At 41.6% G+C, this 25,733-nt stretch overlaps 1 protein-coding gene across 4 annotated transcripts in view; it reads right to left on the reverse strand.

Moving 5' to 3' along the window:
- Positions 1 to 25,733, reverse strand: part of col4a4 (collagen, type IV, alpha 4) — a 161,886-nt gene that overhangs the window by 26,387 nt on the left and 109,766 nt on the right. For all 4 annotated transcript variants that reach the window (XM_020503910.2, XM_031790323.1, XM_020503913.2 and 1 more), the window contains 18 exons: positions 23,442 to 23,602; positions 21,849 to 21,918; positions 19,231 to 19,337; positions 17,292 to 17,475; positions 16,925 to 16,993; positions 15,392 to 15,499; positions 9,165 to 9,383; positions 8,747 to 8,908; positions 8,453 to 8,620; positions 8,100 to 8,243; positions 7,725 to 7,832; positions 1,896 to 2,077; positions 1,733 to 1,796; positions 1,483 to 1,557; positions 781 to 888; positions 466 to 573; positions 280 to 351; positions 6 to 134 (listed from right to left, as the gene is read on the reverse strand). In XM_020503910.2, coding sequence (XP_020359499.1) covers positions 6 to 134; positions 280 to 351; positions 466 to 573; positions 781 to 888; positions 1,483 to 1,557; positions 1,733 to 1,796; positions 1,896 to 2,077; positions 7,725 to 7,832; positions 8,100 to 8,243; positions 8,453 to 8,620; positions 8,747 to 8,908; positions 9,165 to 9,383; positions 15,392 to 15,499; positions 16,925 to 16,993; positions 17,292 to 17,475; positions 19,231 to 19,337; positions 21,849 to 21,918; positions 23,442 to 23,602 — 2,238 coding nt within the window. The remainder of the gene's footprint in view (positions 1 to 5; positions 135 to 279; positions 352 to 465; positions 574 to 780; positions 889 to 1,482; positions 1,558 to 1,732; positions 1,797 to 1,895; positions 2,078 to 7,724; positions 7,833 to 8,099; positions 8,244 to 8,452; positions 8,621 to 8,746; positions 8,909 to 9,164; positions 9,384 to 15,391; positions 15,500 to 16,924; positions 16,994 to 17,291; positions 17,476 to 19,230; positions 19,338 to 21,848; positions 21,919 to 23,441; positions 23,603 to 25,733) is intronic.

Here is a 25,733-nt window from a genome sequence, read left to right on the forward strand (position 1 = left end):
AGTACCCGTTAGTCCAGACTGGCCCTTGGGGCCCAGAGGTCCTGGCTGAGAGGGCCCCTGAGGCCCTTGACACCCTCTGGAACCCTTCTCTCCTTTATAGCCTGGAGCACCGGAGGGACCGGGCACACCTGGGCCTGGGAAACACATTCACACAAACAAAATGTCTGACTCTCCATGACTCACCTCCCCAACATTCACAAATGTTATATTGAGAACTATATATTTTCCAGAATTTCAGAGAGATTATCTTGATATTGCTGCATTGTGCATTTTACTAACCTCTGGCCCCAACCTCTCCCTTCACACCCTTTAGTCCGTCCAGTCCATGCAAACCCAGTGGTCCAGGTGGACCTGGGAGGCAAAATAAGTCAATGAAAGTATGTCAATGCTAGAATCTCATATTGATAGAAACATTTGATGCAAAATAATCTCCTTAGTTTCTAGTCTGGTTGAGCATGTCCCCACCTTTGAGTCCAAGTGGTCCTTGGTCTCCCTTGGGCCCAGTTTGTCCAGAGGTCCCTGGGAGACCATCAGCCCCAGGTTTACCACTCAGGCCTGGGGGTCCGATCACACCTTCCCAGCAGAGAGAGGAGTAAGGAGGAGAGCAGAGTATGAGCTGAAACCAATCAAGGCACTGGTGAGATCATCAACAACACTAACAAACAAAGGTGAGCAAAGCCCACAAACCCTACAATGTTGGGTGTTAAGAGTTAGTTTGTGTTAATTAAGCATTGTTTTGGGTAGTGTGCAATTAAGCGTCTTGAAGGTTAAAGTCCTCACCAGCAGGCCCTGGAGGTCCGATGGATCCTTGAGGACCAGTTAACCCTTTAGGTCCTGGAGCTCCTGAAACTCCTGGTTCACCTACATCACCTTGGTCACCCGGTGCGGCTGAGGGAGGGAGAGGGGGCAAGTTTTACTGTACAGGTTGTTCACAGACATCATACACCGTCACTAGCGCACCTATAGCTTCCCTATTTCCCCTAGCTTGATCAGGGCACACATCTGCTATTGTGGGTAAGTTGATAACAGGCCTGCACTCAAATAGTATTTTTCTTAAAAAAAAAATGTAGCATTTGATTTGAGTTAGCCTGAATTTACCAGATTAGAGGGTTAGCAATTTTGGGACTTTTCCATTAGTTCCATAGTGTGAAACAAGTTAAAGCAATCACAGCCAAAGTATTTGAAAGATACTATTTTAACTCAGTTCTTTACACATCTTCCGTGCGGTAGTTATATTGATAACGCCACTTGGAGGAGGGACGTGGACAATTACCTTCAAGTATCATCATTGGTGAAGAGCCCGTGTTGGAGTTATCAGCTGTCTCCAGGAGATGGTTACTGGTTACTAAGACCCATCTGATCTATTGTGGCAAACCCCTTAATAGCTTCAAGGTATGCCCCTTGCTCTTTTTGTCTGCATGCCCTTATCACAGCCATAGATTTTTAGCTAGATGTGTGCTGTATCATCTCCTCGCCTCTTACCAAATGCTCCAGTGTCTCCTGTAGCTCCTCTATCACCAGCCGGTCCAGGGATGCCAATGGAGTCGCCCCGTTCACCTGTAAACCAATCAACTCTCAGATCTCATCACCGCGAAGCATGAATTACATAAAACAATAATGACCTCTGCAAATCAGTCATAGTCCCTGCAGCTTTTCCCTGGTGATATGCACAACATCACAATGAGAAGAGAAAATACTGTAGAAGTTGTGACTATATGTCTATTGGAAGTACCTTTAAGACCACTGTACCCTGGGAAGCCAGGTGTGCCAGGAGATCCAGTACACCCAGATTCACCCTAATGAGACACCAATAAAAACAGTGTTTAGTATTTGGCATGTATTTGACCCATGTCTATAATCAGACCAAGTACAGTCGGTACTCTTAACATCCATACCTGATCACCAATCTCTCCAGGGAAGCCTATGATACCCCTCTGGCCAGGCAGGCCAGGTAGTCCAGGTTCACCTGAGCGTCCACATGTACCAGGTGGACCTTGAGGCCCAGCCTCTATGCCAGGCCCCCCCAAAAGCCCTGGGTACCCTGGTAGACCCCTGCCTCCCGCAGGACCCTTGTCACCTGAAATGGGGTTTACAATAAGCAAGACTGCAGTCAAACTTGCAATTATGCTAGCTGCCAGACAAATACAAAAATGTAAGAAAAATTTACCAGCAGATCTGTATGCAACACACTTATTTTATTCAAAACATTAGCCAGCGCAAATACCTAATGTTTCAACCTATATGGCTTGTGTAACAGAGTAGATCCCTTCTCTGTCCTGCCTGGGAGTGAACCCCTGACCTTCTTTACAACACTCACAAACACTCCAATCGCTCTACCAAAACCATGGTCTTGATTGAGCAAGGGGCGACACTACTTCCAGTCTCAGGCAGGGTGATGTCACCATCAACACTTGCTCTGGATACTACATCTGCTGCTCTTGACACTCAGTTAAATGTAAATTCAGAAAGAATAACTACAGTGCCTTCAGAAAGTATCCATACATCCCTTTGACTTATTCTCCATTTTGTTAAGTAACAGGCTGAATTCAAAATGGATGTTTTTCTCTCACCTATCTACAGACAATACTCCATAATGACAAAGAGAAAACATGTTTTTAGAAATGTATGCAAATGCAGAGAACACAAAATACAGAAATATCTCATTTATTTCAGTATTCACACCGCTTTGCTATGACACTCCAAATTGAGCTCAGGTGCATCCAATTTCCTTTGATCATCCTTGAGAGGGCAGTCAGTACCACTTGATTGGAGTCCACCTGTGGCCAATTAAATTGTTTGGACATGATTTAGAAATAAACACATCTGTCTACTGAAACTATACTATGAATTCCAAGGAACTGTCCGTAGATCTCTGAGATAGAATTGGGACAGCGACACATTTTTGGTTGTTTTGGCTCTTTACTCCAGCACTTTTTGAAATGAAAGGTTACAATGACTATGCGGTTAAAGTGCATACGGTAAGCTTTAATTTATGGGTATTTTCATCCCTATCAGATGAGCCATTTAGAAATTACAGCACTTTTTGTACAAAGTCCCCTAACTTTAGGGGACCAAAGGTATTGGGAAAAATGCACATTAAAAAGTTTGGACACACCTACTCATTCAAGGGTGTTTCTTTATTTGTATTGTTTCTACATTGTATAATAATAGTGAAGAGATCAAAACTATGAAATGACACATGGAATCATGTAGTAACTAAAAAAAGGTTAAACAAAACAAAATATATTTGAGATTCTTCAGTAGCCACCCTTTGCCTTGACAGCTTTGCACACTCTGCATTCGCTCAACCAGTTTCACCTGGAATGCTTTTCCAACAGTCTTGAAGGAGATCACACATATGCTGAGCACTTGTTGGCTGCTTTTCCGTCACTGTGTGGTCCAACTCATCCCAAACCATCTCAATTGGTCATCTAATGCAGCATTCCATCACTCTCCTTCTTAGTCAAATAGCCTTTACACAGCCTGGAGGTGTGTTGGGTCATTGTCCCGTTGAAAAACAAATGATAGTCCCACCAAGTGGGCGGCAGGTGGTTAGAGCGTTGGACTAGTAACCGAAAGGTTGCAAGATCGAATCCCTGAGCTGAGCTGAAGGTAAAAATCTGTCATTCTGCCCCTGAACAAGGCAGTTAACCCACTGTTCCTAGGCCGTCAATGACAATAAGAATTTGTTCTTAACTGACTTGCCTAGTTAAATAAAGGTACAAATATAAAAAAAAGTGTAAACCAGTTGGGATGGAGTATCGCTGCAGAATGCTGTGGTAGCCATGCTGGTTAAGTGTGACTTATATTCTAAATAAATAACAGACAGATTCACCAGCAAAGCACCTCCTCCTCCATGCTTCACATTGAGAACCGCACATGCGGAGATCCTCTGTTCACCTACTCTGTGTCTCACAAAGACACAGCGATTGGAACCAAAAATGTCATATTTGACCACTGGTTCCAAACTGTTTATAGTCCCATACCCCTTCAAACATTCAACCTCCAGCCGCGTACCCCCTAGGACCAGGGTCAGCGCACTCTGAAATGTATTTTTTTTGTTGCCATCATTGCCACACACAGTATGCAATACATTTATTAAACATAAGAATGAGTTTTTGTCACAACCTGGCTCGTGGGAAGTGACAGAGCTCTTACAGGACCAGGGCACAAATAATACATAATAAATAATAATGCCATCTTACATATAAAATCTTATTCACAATTTTTGATGAACAAATAACTCACCACAGGTTAATGTGAAGGGTGTGCTTGAAAGGATGCACATAACTCTGCAATGTTGGCTTGTATTGGAGAGAGTCTCAGTCTTCAATAATTTTCCACACACAGTCTGTGACTGTATTTAGTTTCCATGCTACTGAGGGCCGAGAATCCACTCTCACATAGGTATGTGGTTGCATATGGTATCAGTGTCTTAACAGCACGATTTGCCAAAGCAGGATACTCTGAGCGCAGCCCTATGCAGAAATCTGGCAGTGGCTTCTGATTAAATAACATTTTCACAGAACCACTGCAATTTCGATGAGGCTCTCTTGTTCAGATATCGGACTGGAGGCAGGGTATGAAATGGATAATGAATCCAGTTGTTTGTGTCATCCGTTTTGGGAAGGTATTTGCGTAATTGCGCACCCAACTCACTCAGGTGCCTCACTATATCACATTTGACATTGTTCGTAAGCTTGAGTTCAATTGCATACAACAAATCATACAATGATGGAAAGACCTGTGGCCTACCTGGCCCACCCAGGTAGGCCAGTCGCGTGAGAAACTTGTCATCATGCAAGCGGTCAGACAAGTGAAAATCATGGTCAGTAAAGAAAACTTTAAGCTCGTCTCTCAATTCCAAAGAACGTGTCAATACTTTGCCCCCTGATAACCAGCGCACTTCTGTATTTTGTAAAAGCGTTACATGGTCACTGCCCATATCACTGCATAGTGCAGAAAATACACAAGAGTTCAGGGGCCTTGCTTTAACAAAGTTAACCATTTTTACTGTAGTGTCCAAAACATATTTCAAGCTGTCAGGCATTCCCTTGGCAGCAAGAGCCTCTCATTGGATGCTGCAGTGTACCCAAGTGGCATCGGGGGCAACTGCTTGCCTGCGCATTACCACTCCACTATGTCTCCCTGTCATGGATTTTGAGCCATCAGTACAGATACCAACACATCTTGACCACCAAAGTCCATTAGGTGTCACAAAGCTGTAAGGTACTTTAAAAATATCCTCTCCTGTTGTCCAGAATAAGATATTCTGGATATAATATATTATATAGGATATAATATTATATAGGATATAATATATTCATATTATATAGGATATAATATTAACTTTAAACAAGGCACACCTGTTAATTGAAATGCTTTCCAGGTGACTACCTCATGAAGCTGGTTGAGAGAATGCCAAGAGTGTGTAAAGCTGTCATCAAGGAAAAGTGTGGCTACTAGAAGAAAATAGAAAATATATTTTGATTTGTTTAACACTTTTTTGGTTACTACAGGATTCCATGTGTTATTTCATAGTGTTGATGTTTTCACTATTATTTTACTAAGTAGAAAATAGTAAAAATAAAGAAAAACCCTGGCATGAGTAGGTGTGTACGAAATAACACATATGGAATCATGCAGTAAACAAAAAAGTGTAAAACAAATCTAAATATATTTTATATTTGAGGATCTTCAAAGTAGCCACCCTTTGCCTTTATGACAGCTTTGCACACTCTTGGCATTCTCTCAACCAGCTTAATGAGGTAGTCACCTGGAATGTTTAATTTCAATTAAAAGGTGTGCCTTGTTAAAAGTTAATTTGTGGAATTTCTTTCACTCTTAATGCAATCAATTGTGTTGTGACAAGGTAGGTGTGGTATACAGAAGATAGCCCTATTTGGCAAAAGTCCATATTATGGCAAGAACAGCTCAAATAAGCAAAGAGAAATGAATATGTAAAACTTCAAGAACTTCTTCAACAAGTGCAATCGCAAAACCCCCTCAAGCGACATGATGAAATTGGCTCTCATGAGGACCGCCACAGGAAAGGAAGACACACCTCAGCTGCAGAGGACAAGTTCATTAGAGTTACCAGAATCAGAAATTGCAGCCCAAATAAATACTCTACAGAGCTCAAGTAACAGACACATCTCAACATCAACTGTTCAGAGGAGACTGCGTGAATCAGGTATTCATTTTTATTTTTTATTTTTTAAATGTATTTAAGTAGGCAAGTCAGTTAAGAACAAATTCTTATTTACAAGGATGGCCTACCCCGGCCAAACCCTAACCTGGACGCCACTGGGCCAATTATGCACTGCCCTATGGGACTCCCAATCAAAGTGTGATACAGCCTGGAATCGATCCAGGGTCTGTAGTGTCACCTCTAGCACTGAGATGCAGTGCCTTAGAGCGCTATGCCACTCGAAAGCCCAAAGAAAACACTACTAAAGGACAGCAATGGACATTAGACCGGTTGACATTTGTCCTTTGGTCTGATGAGTCCAAATATGAGTGTTCTGGTTCGACCGCCGTGTCTTTGTGAGACGCAGAGTAGGTGAACAGATGATCTCCACATGTGTAGTTCCCACCGTGAAGCATGGAGGAGGTGGTGTGGGGGTGCTTTGCTGGTGACATTGTCAGTGATTTATTTAGAATTCAAGGCACTCTGCAGCGATACGCCATACCATCTGGTTTGCGCCTAGAGGTATTATCATTTGTTTTTCAACAGGATAATGACCCAACACACCTCCAGGCTGTGTAAGGGCTATTTGACCAAGAAGGAGGGTGATGGAGTGCTGCATCAGATGATCTGTTATCCACAATCACCGACCTCAACCCAATTGAGATGGTTTGGGATGAGTTGGGCCACAGAGTGAAGGAAAAGTAGCCAACAAGTGCTCAGCATATGTGGTAACTCCTTCAAGACTGTTGGAAAAACATTCCAGGTGAAGCTGGTTGAGAGAATACCAAGAGTGTACAAAGCTGTCATCAAGGGAAAAGGTGGCAACTTTGAATTATCTAAAAAATAAAATACATTTTTATTTGTTTAACACTTTTTAGGTTAGGTGCACTTCAGATAATAGATGGCATCATGAGGGAGTAAAATTATGTGGATATATTGAAGCAACATCTCAAGACATCAGTCAGGAAGTTAACGCTTGGTCGTAAATGTGCAATGAACCCAGGCATACTTCCAAAGTGACAAAATGGAAATGGCTTAAGGACAACAAAGTCAAGGTATTGGAGTGGCCATCAAAAGCCCTGACCTCAATCCTATAGGAAATTTGTGGGTAGAACTGAAAAAGCATGTGCGAGCAAGGAGGCCTACAAACCTGACTCAGTTACACCAGCTCTGTCAGGAGGAATGGGTGAAAATTCTACCAATGTTTTGTGGAAAGCTTGTGGAAGGCTACCCGAAAAGTTTGACCCGTTGTACAATTTAAAGGCAATGCTACCAAATACTAGTTGAGTGTATGTAAACTTCTGTATTTCATTTTCAATGAATTTGCAAACATTTCTAAAAACATGTTTTCACTTAGTCAATATGGAGTATTCTGTGAAGTAGATGGGTGAGAGAAAAACATACATTTAATCCATTTTGAATTCAGGCTGTAAAACAACAAAATGTGGAAATAGTCAAGGGGTATGAATAATTTCTAAAGGAACTGAATATTAACATTAGTGAGATTACATGTTGATTGTGGCTTTTCTCTCACCTCTTGGACCAGTGAAGCCATCCAGACCTGGGGGTTCGGGAGCTCCTGGTAGTCCTTTGATCGGAATGAAGTTGGTGTCTCCTGTGTCTCCGGGGGCACCTTTTCTACCTGGAACAGATGGAAAAGTTAGACCATCTCTCTTACAATCACATATCTACAAATAGTGCACAGTAGAATGATACATGTATGCTATTTGAATGTATTTTTGACAACTTGCTGCAACGCAACTAGTGGGATATTGAAGATTCTCAACTGCACTCCAATGTTATACAAAAATGGTGCGTCTACAAACTCTTGATCAGAGACATTGTTTTAACGAGCACTGCATTGAATAATGTTGTGAGTGTGATTTCTATGTTGACTTTATTCACATACCCTTTTCTCCTTTGAGGCCCTCATCTCCTGGTAAGCCTCGTTGACCGTCAAAGCCCCTCTCTCCTTTCCTTCCCGGGGATCCTAGTGCTCCACTCCTCCCTGGACCACCCACTGACCCATCCCTACCAGGTACTCCTATTATACCTGAACACAGGACGCCATATTGGATATCAGCTCAGCTCTGGCTGCACACATAGGACATCATGGATGCTAATGCTAATGTTTGTTGCATTGGCTGGGACCCCAGATGTCCCCATAGATTACGTTCCAATGTCCATACTTGCAAACCACTTAGAATGTTAATTCGTACTACTTTTCATAGACTATGTAGAGTGATTTGGTGTCCCTCTCACCTTTCTGCCCTTGAGCCCCGGGTATGCCAGGGTCTCCTAATGGCCCCACGGGGCCCTGGGCTCCAAGGTACCCAGGAAACCCTGGAGAGCCCGGTTTCCCTGCAGCTCCTTTAGGACCCGTGCCGGACAGACCCTCCTCTCCGTTATCACCCTTCTCGCCTGCGTAACCTGACACACACACACAGAATTATGATATTACCCAATGAGGCAGACCTAAAAATAAATTCCCTACCACGCACACAAGTTTTTATTTTCTTTCTGATTTGAAAAGCTGCTATTGTCAGTAGGACCTACCTGGAGGGCCTATGTCCCCTATTAGTCCCATGATTCCTTGAAGGCCTGGGGCCCCCTCTTCACACTGTTCAGGGGTGGGCCCTGGGGCCCCATATCTGCCTGTGGCACCACTCTCTCCCTGCTCCCCCTTCCTTCCCGGTGTACCAGGAAGCCCCGCAGCACCTAGAGAAGACAAGTCAACCCTCTCTGAGATCACACATAATGAACTAAAACTTCTCAATTTTTGTGGATATCTCCTGGTGTCTTTGGTAGTTTCAAGAAAGTTTCTGGTGTTTCTGGTAGTTTCTGGTTTCTCTGACCAGTTGTGAGGCATGTGACTGTACACATTATAAGACTGTCAGCTGTAATATGCAACACACTACCTAAAGCAGACATTTCAAAATCTTGAATCAATTTCAATGTTGCTTATTGGTGGTACCTGTTAATCCAATTGGACCGGGTGGACCTGGCACTCCTTTGGGCCCCGACAGACCCAGTACGCCCTTGAGGCCTGTAGGTCCTGGAGCACCAGGGACAGAGTCCCCAAATGGGCCCTTCAGTCCTGGAGACCCTCGGAAGCCAGGAGAGCCGGCAGCTCCGTCGTAGCTCAGACCCTCAGCACCAGCCTCTCCAGAGTCTCCAATACACCCCGACGAGCCTGTGGTAGGGAAAGAGAGAACATGATCTAGTGTAAGCTTTAATTCAATTAAATGAACTTAAATTGTTGTGTGGAATGTTACAAGCAACAAAGCACAGTGTCTTAAGGTACGAACACACCACCAAGATTGTTGGTCTGCACGGTAGAGGGCCGTTCCTTCACTTGCTAGAACAACACGTTTCAATGTAGAATCAGCCTGGTTGTTAACTTGACTTTGAGCTAATCAGAAAGCATGAAAGGAGCAACAACGAGAAGGAGAAAATAGAGTACTTTTCCCAGTGACATCCACCCCCTTTCATCTGCAAAACAGCTAGAATTTATCTTAACTAAAACAATAAATCTGCTTAAAACCTCTGGAAAAAATATATACAGTATAATAATCTAGAGCAAGTCTTAGTTATACCTTGGTTGCATATTTTACATCTAGCTAAGGAGTTTTGTGCTTGACAGAACATTATATTACATTGATACGTTCACAAAAATCCCCATTAGCTATCTAGCTTACGTTAGCTTGCTAGCTGAGCCAGTCACACTTCATATTAAATTAATGGGATGGTAAGTGCATCAAGTGCACACAATGATGAACACTAAATGTTTCCTCCATAAGCTAGCTATCTAGCCACTGTAGCTAGTAACATTAATATTAAACCAGTATCTTTAGTTAACTAGCTAGCTGGATATATATGTTTATATATATATATATATATGTTTATATGCAAATTACGATGTTAACTAGTAATGTTACGCAAGACACTGACACATCAAGACTTGTGTCAAAATTGCAGAGCAGTCTGATCCAAACAAAGACCTGAAGCTTATATAACGTTTCAGAAAATCATGTGTTTCATATGCGATATCCCACTGATTCCGCCATAGTCTCAGTGCTTTCATCAATATCAAGTTGCTTTCAAAACACAGATCTCTGCTGGACAAATTACTAACAAATTAACTTTGGATGTTTTTTCCTGATCAAAGCACTCGAATGGTAACACTTGAACAAGAGCATCGTGCCGAGTTTGCCAAAAGGCATGGAGCCGAATCCTGCCTTGGTACTGTTTTTTTAAAAACCAACACTAGTAGCTGCACATTGGTGTTCAAATCATTTGTTTTATTTAGTATATGATAAGATTAGCCTAAATAATGCCATAGACCATGAAATGTGAACCTGGTTTTTCGATCTGAGTTTAGCTTGACCTAGCCAATGACTAACCACACTGTGCCACTGTGCCACTGTGCCTGTGTTATATCATCATCAATAGCTGCTGTGTATAACTGACCAGTAGGTGTCGCTAATGAGCATTGTGTTAAAGGCTCAGTAATTAACAGCTTTTCAGCTAAATTTGGCCTCAGAAAGCATTGTTTGCCCATGACTAATACTAATCGTTTAGCTAACATTAGCTAGCAAGCTAGACATTTGGCTAGCTGACACTGGCAGCATGGGATAATTGAGAGTGACTTAATCATCTTGATCGTTATCTAGTTGTGACCATCTAGCTAGTATCATCAAGGGGTTTCTACAGATTATTAGCACAGCTGGTTAGGTAACATTGGCTATATAGTAGCATGGACATGCCAAAAAAAGCTTAAAGGCATATTGCGAGATGTTGTCAATTGAACCCTTTTTGTATTTACCCACAGCCAGTCATGGATGAAAATGTTATGGGTCTGCATGCAGTTTGAAAGAAGTTGCTAACTAGCATTAGCGCAATTGATGACTAGAATTAGCACAATGACTGGAAGTCTACAGGTACAGCAGCAATGGCTCGTGAAACTACCTTCAACTTCCTTCAAATTGCAATATCTCGCACTATCCCTTTAAAGGCCCAGTGCAGTCCAAAACTATATTTTCCCTGTGTTTTATATATATTTCTACACCATGACGTTGGAATAATACTTTGCAATTGTGAAAATTATGATAATTAACTTTTAGTGTAAGTTAGAAAAGACCACCTGAAATGTTTTGCCTGTTTTGGTGGGATGGAGTTTTGGCATGCCTGGTGACTTCAACAGGCGGTAAATTAGGTAATAGACCAATAAGAAAGAGAGTTCCAAACCTCTCTGCCAATAACAGCTAGTTTTCAGTCCTAGTAAGACAGTTCAAGCAAGATTCTTGAGAAATTGCTCTTTGCTAAGAAGCACATTTGTCTTTTTGACCATTTTAATTGAAAACAATCACAGTAAGGTACTTAGTTGTTTCCCAGAATTTATATGGTATTGACATAAAAAACAGCTGCATTGATCCTTTAAGAAAGAAACACTATTCCCACCTTCTGGTCTGGAGTATTTTTACTAGGCTGATGACCAAATTCTGGGTGAACACAAAAAAAGATTGACTGCCAACAATCTGGGCAGAGGTACTCCAACAGACTTGACCAGTGGGGGTTAGGGTTATAAGATAAGATGAAACACTCTCTGTCTAACATAGTGCATAGAATTTAAAAGGTATTGTTGGATATTACTCATCCTAATCAGGCAGCTTTCTTACAAGGACAATACATTGGCGATAACATAAGACAAGTACCGGAAACAATAGAACACTATGAAAAATCTGGGAAACCAGGCCTGGTATTCATCGCTAGTACGACTGGAATTTATATATATATATGAAATATTTAAATTTCGGAAAATCACGATGGGTTAAAGGTATGTACAGTAACCCTAGGTGTAAAATAGTAAATAAAGGCCTGCTTCTCAGAAAGAACTAAACTGTAAAACATGAGTAAAACAAGGTTGTCCCCTATCGGCATATGTATTTTTTATGGCCATCAAAATATTAGCTATTCATATAAAATAATATCAAGGGGATAGAAATCCAGGGCTTAAAAACAAAGGTGTCATTGTACGTTGATGATTCATGTTTTCGTTTAAATCCACAATTTCGATCCCTCCACAGCCTCATAGAGGATTTAGATAATTTTTCTAACCTCTCTGGATTACAACCAAATTATGATGTGTACTATATTACGTATTGGATCACAAAAAACATTAAACATTTACATTACCGTGTAGATTACCAATAAAATTGTCTGATGGTGTAGTGGACATACTCGGTATTCATATCCCAAAAATAAATAAATCATCTCACTACAATAGATTTGAATAGAAATAAGATCTTGCTACCAAGGATAGGAAAATACCTGTCCATTTGTGCAAAAAATAACCATCATTAAATCTTTAGTCATTTCCTAGTTTACCTATTTGCTTATGGCCTTGCCTACACCTAGCGACTTGTTTTTTAAATTCTATTAGCAAACAATTTATTTGGAACGGCAAGGCAGACAGAATTAAATGGACCTATTTACAATGCATTCGGAAGGTGTTCAGACCTCTTGACTTTATCCACATTTTGTTACGTTACAGCCTTATTATATAATTGATTACATTGTTATTTTCCCTAATCAATGTACACACAATACCCCATAATGAACAAAGCAAAAACTGTTAAAAAAACTTTTTTGCAAATGTATTTAAAAACAACAGGCCTGGTATTCATCTGGGACGAGAGCCCGCCTCCACCCCCTCTGCCAGCCAACAACGCGAAGGTTATTACGTCTGGATCGGCCCTTCAGGTCAACCACTTTCACAGAAAGCCTCTGCACACTATCCTGCAATGACGTGCATAGCTTCTCTAACTCGTCAATCTCAAGGCCTTCTCAAGGTCCACAATACTCTGGCCCTGCGAAGTGACCGTTCGAATGATGCTCTCGATTTTGGTGTCCAGTTCAGCAATAGTAGCCTTAAGATCCTCAGCTAAAGCAACACGTAGTTCTCCAAAAGCCCGGGTAAGTTCTGTAAGTGTTACGTTGTTGCCTGTGCCTTCTGCCATGTCTGTCTCGTTGTTTAGTGGAGAGTAGCCCTCCAATGTGGATTTATTGTCCTTTGGTCGCTTATTACTCGGCATTTTCACATAGAAAGTTACAATCTTGTATTAGAAAGAAACGTTTGTTGTAAAAAGTGCCATAAAGTAGGTTAAGTTAGATTATTTCGCAAGAAAGTTGCAGGAGCCTCTCAAACACAGCCGTTCACTCCAACATATTAGCTCTGCTCCGAGTTTCTCCCATTCTTCTCTGCAGATCCTCTCATGCTCTGTCAGATTGGATTGGGAGCATCGCTATACAGCTATTTTCAGGTCTCGCCAGAGATGTTCAATTGGGTTCAAGTGTGGGCTCTGAGTGGGACACTCAAGGACATTCAGAGACTTGTCTAGAAGCCACTCCTGCATTGTCTTGGCTGTGTGCTTAGGGTCATTGTCCTGTTGGAAGGTGAACCTTCACCCTAGTCTGAGGTCCTGAGTGCTCTGGAGCCGGTTTTCATCAAGGATCTCTCTGTACTTTGCTCCTTTCATATTTCCCTCGGTCCTAAATAGTCTCCCAGTCCCTGCAGCTGAAAAACATCCCCACAGCATGATTTAAAAAGAAAAAATAATATTTCACCTTTATTTAACTAGGCAAGTCAGTTAAGAACAAATTCTTATTTTCAATGACGGCCTAGGTTAACTGGGTTAACTGCCTGTTCAGGGGCAGAACGACAGATTTGTACCTTGTCAACTCGGGGGTTTGAACTTGCAACCTTCCAGTTACTAGTCCAACGCTCTAACCACTAGGCTACCCTGCCACCACCATGCTTCACCGTAGGGATGGTGCCAGGTTTTCTCCAGACGTATCACTTGGCATTCAGGCCAAATAGTTCAATATTGGTTTAATCAGACCAGAGAATCTTGTTTCTTATGGTCTGAGAGTCCTTTATTTGCCTTTTGGCAAACTCCAAGCAGGCTGTCATGTACCTTTTAATGAGGAGTTGCTTCCGTCTGGCCACTCTACCATAAATGCCTGATTGGTGGAGTACTGCATAAATGGTTGTCCTTCTGGAAGGTTCTCCCATCTCCACAGAGGAACTCTGGAGCTCTGTCAGAGTGACCATCGGGTTCTTGGTCACCTCCCTGACCAAGACCATTTCCCCACGATTGCTCAGTTTGGCTGGGCGGCCAACTCTAGGAAGAGTCTTGGTGGTTCCAAACTTCTTCCATTTAAGAATGATGGAGGCCACTGTGTTCTTGGGGACATTCAATGCTGCAGACAATTTTTGGTACACTTCCCCAGATCGGTGCCTGGACACAATCCTTTTTCAGAGCTCTACGGAAAATTCCTTCGACAGCAGTGCTTGGTTTTTGCTCTGACATGTACTGTCAACTGTGGAACTTTATATAGACAGGTGTGTGCCTTTCCAAATCATGTCCAATCAATTGAATTTACTACAGGTGGACTCCAATCAAGTTGTAGAAACATCTCATCAATCAAAACAGGATGTACCTGAGCTCAATTTCGAGTCTCATAGCAAAGGGCATGAATACTTATGTAAATAAGGTATTTCTGATAAAAAAAATTATACATTTGCAAACATTTCTAAAAACCTATTTTCGCTTTGTCATTATGGGGTATTGTGTGTAGATTGATGACATTTGTTTTTATTTAATCCATTTTAGAATAAGGCTGTAATGTAACAAAATGTGAAAAAAAGGGAAGGGGTCTGAATACTTTCCGAATGCACTGTAAAGGGGGGATTGGAAATGATGCAGACAATTACATTGATGGAAGCCACATATTATCAGAATTTTAAAGCCGATCTACCACCTATAAAAAAAATAGTATGACTGGTAACCTAGCGGTTGGGCCAGTAAGCGAAAAGATCGCTAGTTCGAATTCTTGAGCCAACTATGTGAAGAATCTGCCGCTGTGCCCTTGAGCAAGGCACTTAAACCTGATTGCTCCAGGTTCGCTGTCAATAATGTCTCATTTCTAGCTGAGACCCCATCCTCTAAGGGTGTCTCAGGGATATACAAAAACACTTGTACATGCAGTGAAACGAGAAAAATATAAGTACCCCCTATTTGTGATATGTTTGAGGCTTTACAATGGGGACAATCTCTAGTGAGTAAAGCAGAATGGAGAGAAGGCACTTAATCAGGCAGTAATATTCTCTAATGGTAAAAATATGTATCATATTTCTACCTATGGGTCCAGGTGGGCCAGACAGTCCAAAGTCTCCTTTCTCTCCCTTCACCCCGTCTGGGCCCAAAGCTCCAAGATACCCTGGGGGTCCTGACTCTCCGTTCAGCCCTAGACAAAAAAGGAGAAATGTGTCACACCATGTTCAGTGCCAACCTGTTTTGAGAGTTAGTGTCTGTTATTATAAATTAAGTGTATGTTCAACTGGCATACTCAACCCATACCATTCAACCAGTACCATTCAATCTGGCACATTTCTCCTTGCTCACTGTTAGAACACGTGACAAGATTATCACAATGAAATAAGTCTGCAGAATTTTTTAGCCCAACCCCTGCTAGTTTGCGAAACAGACGCCTCACAAGTCCTCATCTGGCAGCTTCATTAAATAGTACCAGCAGTTGCAAAGAAAAAAACATATCTCAGACTGTCCAATAAAAAGAAAAGATTAAGATGGGCAAAATAACACAGATACTGAACAGAGGAAATCTGCCTAAAAGGCCAGCATCACAGTCGCCTCTTCACTGTTGACGTTGAGACTGGTATTTTGTGGGTACTATTTAATGAAGCTGCCAGTTGAGGACTTGTGAGGCGTCTGTTTCTCAAACTAGACACTCTAATGTACTTGTCCTCTTGCTCAGTTGTGCACCGGGGCCTCCCACTCCTTTTCCTATTCTGGTTAGAGCCATTTTGTGCTGTTCTGTGAAGGGAGTAGTACATAGCGTTGTACTAGATCTTCAGTTTCTTGGCAATTTCTCACATGGAATAGCCTTCATTTCTCAGAACAAGAATAGACTGACGAGTTTCAGAAAAAGTTATTTGTTTCTGGCCATTTTGAGCCTGTAATCGAACCCACAAATGATCATGCTCCAGATACTCAACTAGTCTAAAGTTGGCCAGTTTTATTGCTTCTTTCAGCTGTGCTAACATAATTGCAAAAGGGTTTTCTAATGATCAATTAGCCTTCAAAAAATTATCAACTTGGATTAGCTAACACAACGTGCTATTGGAACACAGGAGTGATGGTTGCTGATAATGGGCCTCTGTACGCCTATGTAGATATTCCATAAAATAAATCTGCCGTTTCCAGCTACAATAGTCATTTACAACATTAACAATGTCGACACTGTATTTCTGATCAATTTGATGTTATTTTAGTAGACAAAAAATGTGATTTTCTTTCAAAAACAGGGACATTTCTAAGTGACCCCAATCTTTTGAACGGTAGTGTATGTATAGAGTAATTGTTGTTTATTAACGTGTTCATGCTGGGCTCATCTTCAAAATACACTGTGGTCTCATCATGACTCCCTGCTAAAATAAAGATTAAATAAAAATGGTGTTTATCCATGATAATTCTTTTTGTGTGTATTGTTATGTTCACATGACTGAGGCAACTTTGTGCATTTTTTTATTGTCATATACTACTCATTCATTTATAAGACATATAGACCTGTAAGCATGCCGAAATGCTGAAACATTAGCACAATAACAAAGTGATACTTTTCACAATGTGCTGGAGTTTCTATAAGTTATACCTGGGCTTCCGGAATCGCCTTTCTGTCCTGGGGCACCAGGGTTACTGGGTATGCAGGGTAGGGTGTCACCTGCACAAGAGAAAGGCGGCATGGGATAGGGTGAGGAGGACAAACAGGATGTCTTGCATAATGTTTTAAAAGCGCTTCTTATTTGCTATTTTTTGTCATGAAGGGGTGTTTCAGTTTACTCCAAGGTTGTAATTGAGTGTGCATACATGTATTTTGTTCATATACCACTCTTCATCCAGTGTAATAATACATACACAAAAATAACTAATAAATAGGTCATTTATGACCAACAGTAATGAACGCTGATTTCCAACCCTGATCTGTCTTTGTGTTTCACACAGACTGACAAGCTCCTTACCCCTGACTCCTTTGAGCCCAGGAGATCCCCTGAATCCTGGAGGTCCCTGGTCGCCTGGGAGTCCCCGTTCTCCCACTGCCCCAATCACATCAGGTCCTGGGGGGCCGACGGGTCCAGCAAGCCCTTTTGGCCCGTCATTACCTGGATACCCTCTCTCGCCCGGGAATCCTGAGTAACTGTCACCCTGAGTGGAACCAATCAAACTTAGGCTGCATTCCAAATACAGAAAAGACACCCTCTCCCCTTAGCCCTCAAATGAAGTGGACACTTCTGATGACGTATCATGACGAATGATGAGTTGACACTTGCAGGGCGAGGGAAGAATCAATTAATTTTAAATGGACAGCTCTTGCCAGGATATTCGTCACTCGTTCGTCCCACGGTTGTGTTTTCAGTCATCATGGAACCACTGGTAGCTGTTGTGTGTGCTTTATATATGCTACAGTCAATTATGATTGCATTTCGTATCTTGGTTAGAAGACAACGCATCCGCATCATCGAATAACTAGCCACCTGACGATATCTGGTAAATCAAACTATCATTAGTTTTATGATATGTGTTTGTGCCGTCGTGCATTAGTAGCACAATTTCTAACTTATTTACATTAATTTTTACGACTTCTCCATATTGATGTTGGTTTTATGTTTTGGCTGACTTTTCTTAGTGGATGTCCAATCATCGCGAATTGAATTATGGGATATTTCAGGCTTGTACAGAGTTGTACACCTGCTTAGCTAATTGTTTGGACCGACGGCACAGATGGCCGCAGGGATTCCTTCAAGGGCATAAGGCGAGGGTAAGTGGAGGAGGGAGTGTGTTTGAAACGCAGCCTTTGACTAGATGAGTCCATACACAAACTTTTGCTTAGATGGAAGGTTTAGACCTTTGGTCTAAAATGGCTAGCTGCTAGATTTTCTCATAGGCAAACCTGGCACAATTAGCCACTATGCTAAGTACGACCAGCTGATCAGAATGATTGTGTCCGGTAACAAATTCCGTATCAGCCAATTTAAATCGTCTACGTTGAACCAACACTTTTTCATTAAAGCGTCCTTAAAAGAAGTCCAATGGCACATTCTGTTAATCAAAAGTGTTAGTTTTAACCCCTTTGAATTGTAGAATTACATTTATTGTTTTAGTGTGTTGAGAAGGGAAGCGCAACAGATTGAAAATGTAGATTAAGAATGAATTTAATAAGTCTTTCTTCAACCTTGTAGACAAACACACTGCCAAGGCCTAATAATCATATTGAATAGACTATATTACATGGAAGTGTACACCTAAATGTACAACGTTTTATATGTATTTTAACAAACATCTACTTTGTCACATATGCATTTCTTGACTCGAGGACCAGCAGTGAAGCGTTCTTTCCTCAAAGAAACACCTTGCCCGAGTCAATTTCAAACTCACAGTCATCGTATTTTGCCATCTCCGGGGTTACTGCCACCAGTTAGTTATAGCAGTAAGGGGTACATTACAGTTATTTGACAAGACCACGAGCATCATCCACTTTTTTTTTTAACAATGTACGAATACAAACTTACACGTTGTATAATTCTCCTACATCTTTATTCCTGTGAAATCACATGGATGTTTGTGAAACAAACAGGCAAAAACGTGTAATTTGGTCATACATGTATATGCGAAATCGTGTCTTTTGAATTTTGTGTAATGTTAGTAGGCTAGCCGAGTCAAGGATGCATCAAGCGATACATATTGGCACACTCCACTTCTTGTTGCAGACCAAGAGTAACAAAGTAAACCTTGAAGTTGGAGGTTTTAGGATCTCATTATGATGAGCATTTGGGCATCTTAAAGAAACATTAGATCCATGCTTAGGGCCAGACTCCTAATTCCAGTTCCTTCTGTATGTAACTAAGTCACTAACAGTTTGAATATGGATTTTGGTGTCCTTAATGACCTTGGTAGACTCACCTCTGGGCCAGCGTCACCAGGCACACCCGGATTCCCTTCGTCTCCTCTCCTCCCAGTGAAGCCTGGACGACCAGCCAGCCCCGGGAGGCCAATGTCTCCCTTCACACCTAGAAACCAACCAGACTTTACACGCTTACATTGTAACACATCCAGTGGTCAAAATAAATCAGGGCGCACAAAAAGATTAATAACTCAACAGAGATAGAAGAAAATAGTATAACAAGGACCTTCCCAGCAGACAGGGGACATTCAAAGGACATTTGGTGACCTTCATAGTAGGTCTGTTTTAGGGTTATGGCGAGATGTTATCCCAGCATGCCATTCTCTAGATCTAGGAGTCTTTTGCCTAGAGTTCCCTCTGTCATTGGGGACCAGGCCAGGATGTTTTTAGGGCGTTCTCAGGACGTTCAGTGTATCAGTTGGCAGGATGTCTCCCGGTGGTCTCAAAGGAATATTCACCCCCCCCAAAAAAAATTCTACACACCTACCTGGGCATCTGCACCCTCATTTCATTATATACCTCCTTCGAAAGTATTCAGAGCCCTTGACTTTTTCCACATTTTGTTACGTTGCAGCCTTATTCTAAAATTGATTAAAATGTTATTTTTTCCTTTCAACAATCTTCACACAATACCCCATAATGATAAAGCAAAAATTACGCTACAAGTTTGGCACACCTGTATTTGGGAAGTTTCTCCCATTCCTCTCTGCAGATCCTCTCAAGCTCTGTCAGGTTGGATGGGGAGCATTGCTGCACATCTTTTTTCAGGTCTCTCCAGAGATATTCGATCGGGTTCAAGTCCAGGGTCTGGCTGGGCCACTCAAGGACATTCAGAGACTTGTCCCAAAGCCACACCTGCGTTGTCTTGGCTGTGTGCTTAGGGTCGTTGTCCTGTTGGAAGGTGGACCTTCACCCCAGTCTGAAGTCCTGAGCACTCTGGAGAAGGTTTTCATCAAGGCTCTCTCTGTACTATAATCCATTCATCTTTGCCTCAATCCTGACTAGTGGTCCCAGTCCCTACAGCTGAAAAACATCAGGTTTCCTCCACATGTGACGCTTGGCATTCAGGCCAAAGAGTTCAATATTGGTTTCATCAGACCAGAGAATCTTGTTTCTTAAGGACTGAGAGTCTTTAAGGTACCTTTTGGCAATATCCAAGCGGGCTGTCATGTGCCTTTTACTGAGGAGTGGCTTCTGTCTGGCCATTCTACCATAAAGGCCTGATTGGTGGAGTGCTGTATAGAGATGGTTGTCCTTCTGGAAGGTTCTCTGTCAGAGTGACCATTGGGTTCTTGGTCCCCTCCCCGAGCAAGGCCCTTCTCCCCCGATTGCTCAGTTTGGCCTGGCGGCCAGCTCTAGGAGGAGTCTTGGTGGTTCCAAACTTCTTCCATTTAAGCATGATGGAGGCCACTGTGTTCTTAGGGACCTTCAATGCTGCAGACCTTTTCATGGCACCTACCCCAGATCCGTGCCTTGACACATTCCTGTGTCAGAGCTCTACGGACAATTCATTTGACCTAATAGCTTGGTTTTTGCTCTGACATACACTGTCCAAGCAATTGCATTTAACCCATGTGGACTCCAATCAAGTTGTAGAAACATCTCAAGGATGAGCAATGGAAACAGGAGGAGCTCAATTGAGCTCAATTTCGAGTCTCATAGCAAAGGGTCTGAATACTGAATAAGGTATTTCTGTTTTTTACATTTAAGAAATTAGCGTTTTTTTTTTTTTTAATTAGAAACATTTTTGAAAAAAATTAGAAAACATTTAAAAAAAATGTAAAATATATATATATAATCACGGTTTTCAATTTTTTTTTTTAGAAATGCATTATGTGGGTTGAATGCTGTAACAACACAGAATAAAACAATTGATGGTATTTAGTATTTATACTGAAAATAAATATAAACGCAATATGCGACAATTTCTAAGATTTGACTGAGTTACAGTTCATATAAGGAAATCAGTCAATTGAAATAAATTCATTAGGCCCTAATCTATGGATTTCCATGACTGGCCAGGGGTACAGCCATGGGTGGGCCTGAGAAGTCATAGGCCCACCCACTTGGCAGCCAGGCCCAGCCAATCAGAATACGTTTTTCCCCACAAAAGAGCGTTATTACAGACATAAATATTCCTCAGCACCCCCCACCCCTCCTCAAATGATTCCACAGGTGAGGAAGCCGGATGTGGAGTTCCTGGGCTTCCTACTGCCAAATTCTCTAACACGATGTTGGAGGCAGCTTATGGTAAAGAAATGAACATAAAATTCTCAGAGCATTCATTTCTGTGGTATTGTGGCCTATTACTGTCCCCAGCACAAGGTGCACCTGTGTAATGAGCATGCTGTTAAATCAGCTTCTTGATTTGCCACACCTGTCAGATGGATGGATAATCTTGGCAAAGGAGAAATGCTCACTAACAGGGATGGTAACAAATTCCTCCACAAAATGTTAGAGAAATAAGCTTGTTGGGTGTATGGAAAACTTAAGGGATCTTTAATTTCAGTTCATGGGACCAACACTTTACATTTTACGTTTATATATTTTTGTTCAGTATAAATACATCCAATGGCAAGTAGAATGTTCACATCGACCAATGAAAAGTCGCTCTTACCTTTAATGCATAGATAGACGTCACCTTTCTGACCTTTTGGACCCCGGACACCTGCAAATCCTGGGAAGCCCTATGAAATGGAAAAAAAATGTTTTAATCAACTCAACATTAACCAGGTTCTATTTGTTGTGTATAGCCTTGGCTAAGCATTGCAACTATAGGATCAGTTATGGTTGGGCAGGTGTTGTTCTAGAGGTTCCAATCGGCCTATAGGCAGGCTACATGCTGCACGTAGGGCCCTGCAAATTGCAGGACCCAAACGTTTGACCTCTGTCATTGCCAACAAAGGGTATATAACAAAGTATTGAGATAAACTTTTGTTATTGACCAACTACTTATTTTCCACCATAATTTGCAAATAATTCATAAAAAATCCTACAATGTGATTTTCTGGATTTTTTTTCTCATTTTGTCTGTCATAGTTGAAGTGTACCTATGATGAAAATTACAGGCCTCTCTAACCTTTTTAAGTGGGAGAACTAGCATAATTGGTGGCTGACTAAATACTTTTTTGCCCCACTGTATGTGAAATCGACTCGTTCTCTAAGTGTCACTATCCCCCAAAAGTTTGTGTGTTTGGTTATAGCTGTGGCCTCACACCAAAATACGCATTTGTTTGTAGTAAGGATCACCCCCTTGCTGAACTGATAGAAGCGGTTGATACTATTCTGAATATTTTAAACCTTTTCTGTCATCTGAATTAGTTATTTTATGAGATTTTTACTTTAATTTGCGTACCCCGGCCTCTGATCATTTGAAGAATATTTATTTTGACTTTAACCTGACTTTAGCCCCCACAAGTACCTATTGAGTGGTGTATTTGCTAATGACATCAGTGATCACTTTCCTATTGTATGTATTAGAGATAACAAACATAAAAACATTGATCCTCGTATAATTATGAAGATAAAACCTTGCACCATCCCTACAGTGAAGCATGGTGGTAGCAGCATCATGCTGTGGGGATGTTTTTCAGTGGAAGGGACTGGGAGACTAGTCAGGATCGAGGCAAAGATGAATGGAGCAAAGTACAGAGATCCTTGATGAAAACCTGCTCCATAGCACTCAGGACCTGGTGGGGCGATGGTTTTACCTTCCAACAGGACAACAACCCTAACACACGGCCAAGACAATGCAGGAGTGGCTTTGGGACAAAGCAGGGTGGCCTAACCAGAGCCCGGACTTGAACCTGATTGAACATCTCTGGAGACACCTGAAAATAGCTGTGCAGCGATGCTCTCCATCCAACCTGACAGAGCTTGAGAGGATCTGCAGAGAAGACTGGGAGAAACTCCCCAAATAAAAGTGTGCCAAGCTTGTAGCGTCATACTCAAGACGAGTCGATGCTGTAATTGCTGTGAAAGGTGCTTCAGCAAAGTACTGAATAAAGGGTCTGAATGTGTATAATGTATATTGATGTCCATTGAGTGTATACAGGGCTTATCTGTAAAATAGATCTTGGTCTCAGCATGACACTGTCAAAATAAAGGTTAAATAAAAATATAGCTTTTCCTGATCCGTACACAAGGTCAGGAAAAACTCTTGGTCTTAGTCGTGGTCCGTCAATAAAGGAACACTGACAATGATACTCACGTCTGCCCCACTTCTTCCTATGTCTCCGGGAAAACCAATGTCACCCCTCGGGCCTGGTGCCCCACAAAGTCCTCGTAACCCTGGCAATCCCGGAATCCCCATAAAGCCAGGGTCTCCCTTTGAAGGCTGGAGGAGCTCACAATCACAATCACCATCAATTCCTAAAAACAATGAGACAAATTGAATAAGTAAGATACAGGATTAGGGTTTCACTCATTTGTCAAAGGGGCCAATTACAGATATTGACATGATTCAAGGGGCCAGAAAATGGTGCACCATTCTTAATTATTTAATGTATGGTGGGCCACATTAAATTGGCTTTCAGGCCACATTTGGCCGGTGGGACGGACATATGTTGTGTTCTGAAACCCATGGAATACAAAAAGGCATAGAATACAGATGCAGGATCTTAATTTGATACGTTTTTTTGTGGATAAGAATATTTCTGCTTAGCAGGACATGCAAACTTGTCGTGTATTTGATTTTTAAAAAGGGTTCTAAAAGTTTGTAATTTCCACATTGAAATTTCAGACTTGATTTGGGTTTGCCCTAACAAAAAATGTATCAACTCCTGTAAAAATGTACATTCATTATAATCCACATAACAATTCACATTTGCTGTTGCTGCAGGACTGTTTTCCTGCTGTAGCAAACTGGCTTGAATTAAGATCCTACACCTGTATGAGAAAGGTACAGGATAGCAGTGTACAATAGCAGCCTACACACTGAGTGTACAAACATTAGGAACACCTGCTCTTTCCATGCCATAGACTGACCAGGTTAATCCAGCTGAAATCTATGATCCCTTATTGATGTCACATATTAAATCCACTTATTTATTTTAGTCAGGTCTAAAGGAACATTATGATGTTAAGAAAATGTACTGTATGTTATCTGTCTATGTTCCATGCCATAGGCTGTAGTCTTTTTTATTTAGCTGACATGAAGTCCTGTGCCATTATTTTATTTTATATGATTTTATAGTAAGAAATTCTTACACTGAATACACGGAACAAATATATAAACTCATCAAAGCAACAATTTCAAAGATTTTACTGAGTTATAGTTCATATAAGGTAATCAGTCAAATGAAATGCATTAATTAAAATCGTAATCTATGGATTTCACATGACTAGGAATAGAGATTTGCATTTGTTGGTCACAGATACCTTTAAAAAAAACAAGGTGCGTGAATCAGAAAACCAGTCGTCAGTATCTGCTGTGATCACCATTTACCTCATGCAGTGCGACACATCTCCTTCGCATTGAGTTGATCAGGCGGTTGATTGTGGCCAGCGAAATGTTGTCCCACTCTTAAAAAACTCTAGAGCACCTTTACTGCACACACAGAGGCACGTACAAAGCTCTCCCTCACCCTCCATTTGGTAAATCTGACCATAATTTTATGATCCTGATTCCCTCTTACAAGCAAAACTAAAGCAGGAAGCACCAGTGACTTGGTCAATAAAGAAGTGGTCAGATGACACAGATACTAAGCTACATTACTGTTTTGCTAGCACAGACTGAAATATGTTCTGGGATTCTTCCGATGGCATTGAGGAGTACACCACATCAGTCACTGGCTTCATCAATAAATGCATTGATGATGTCGTCCCCACAGTGACCGTACCTACATACCCCAACCAGAAGCCGTGGATTACAGGCAACATCCGCACTGAGCTAAAGGGTAGAGTTGCCGATTTCAAAGAGCGGGACTCTAACCAGGACCCTTATAAGAAATGTAAGTAAGACCTTTAAACAGGTCAACATTCACAAAGCCGCAGGGCCAGACATTTACAAGGATGTGTTCTCCAAGCAAGCGCTGACCAACTGGCAAGTGTCTTCACGGACATTTTCAACCTGTCCCTGACTGAGTCTGTAATATCAACATGTTTCAAGCAGACCACCATAGTGCCTGTGCCCAAGAACACTAAGGCCTTAGGGGCGGCAGGTAGCATAGTGGTTAGAGCATTGGGCCAGTAACTAAAAGGTTGCTAGATCGAATCGCTGACAAGGTAAAAATCTGTTATTCTGCCCCTGAACCAGGCAGTTAACCCATTGTTCCTAGGCTGTCATTGTAAATAAGAATGTGTTCTTTACTCACTTGCCTAGTTAAATAAAGGTTAAAAAAAAAAACGGCCTAAATGACTGCCGACCCGTAGCACTCACGTCTGTAGCCATGATGTGCTTTGAAAGGCTGGTCATGGCTCACATCAACACTATCCCAGAAACCCTAGACCCACTCCGATTTACATGCCACCCCAACAGATCCACAGATGATGCAATCCCTAT

This window comes from Oncorhynchus kisutch, linkage group LG15, assembly GCF_002021735.2.
Source record: "Oncorhynchus kisutch isolate 150728-3 linkage group LG15, Okis_V2, whole genome shotgun sequence".
In the NCBI taxonomy this organism is placed as follows: Eukaryota; Metazoa; Chordata; class Actinopteri; order Salmoniformes; family Salmonidae; genus Oncorhynchus; species Oncorhynchus kisutch.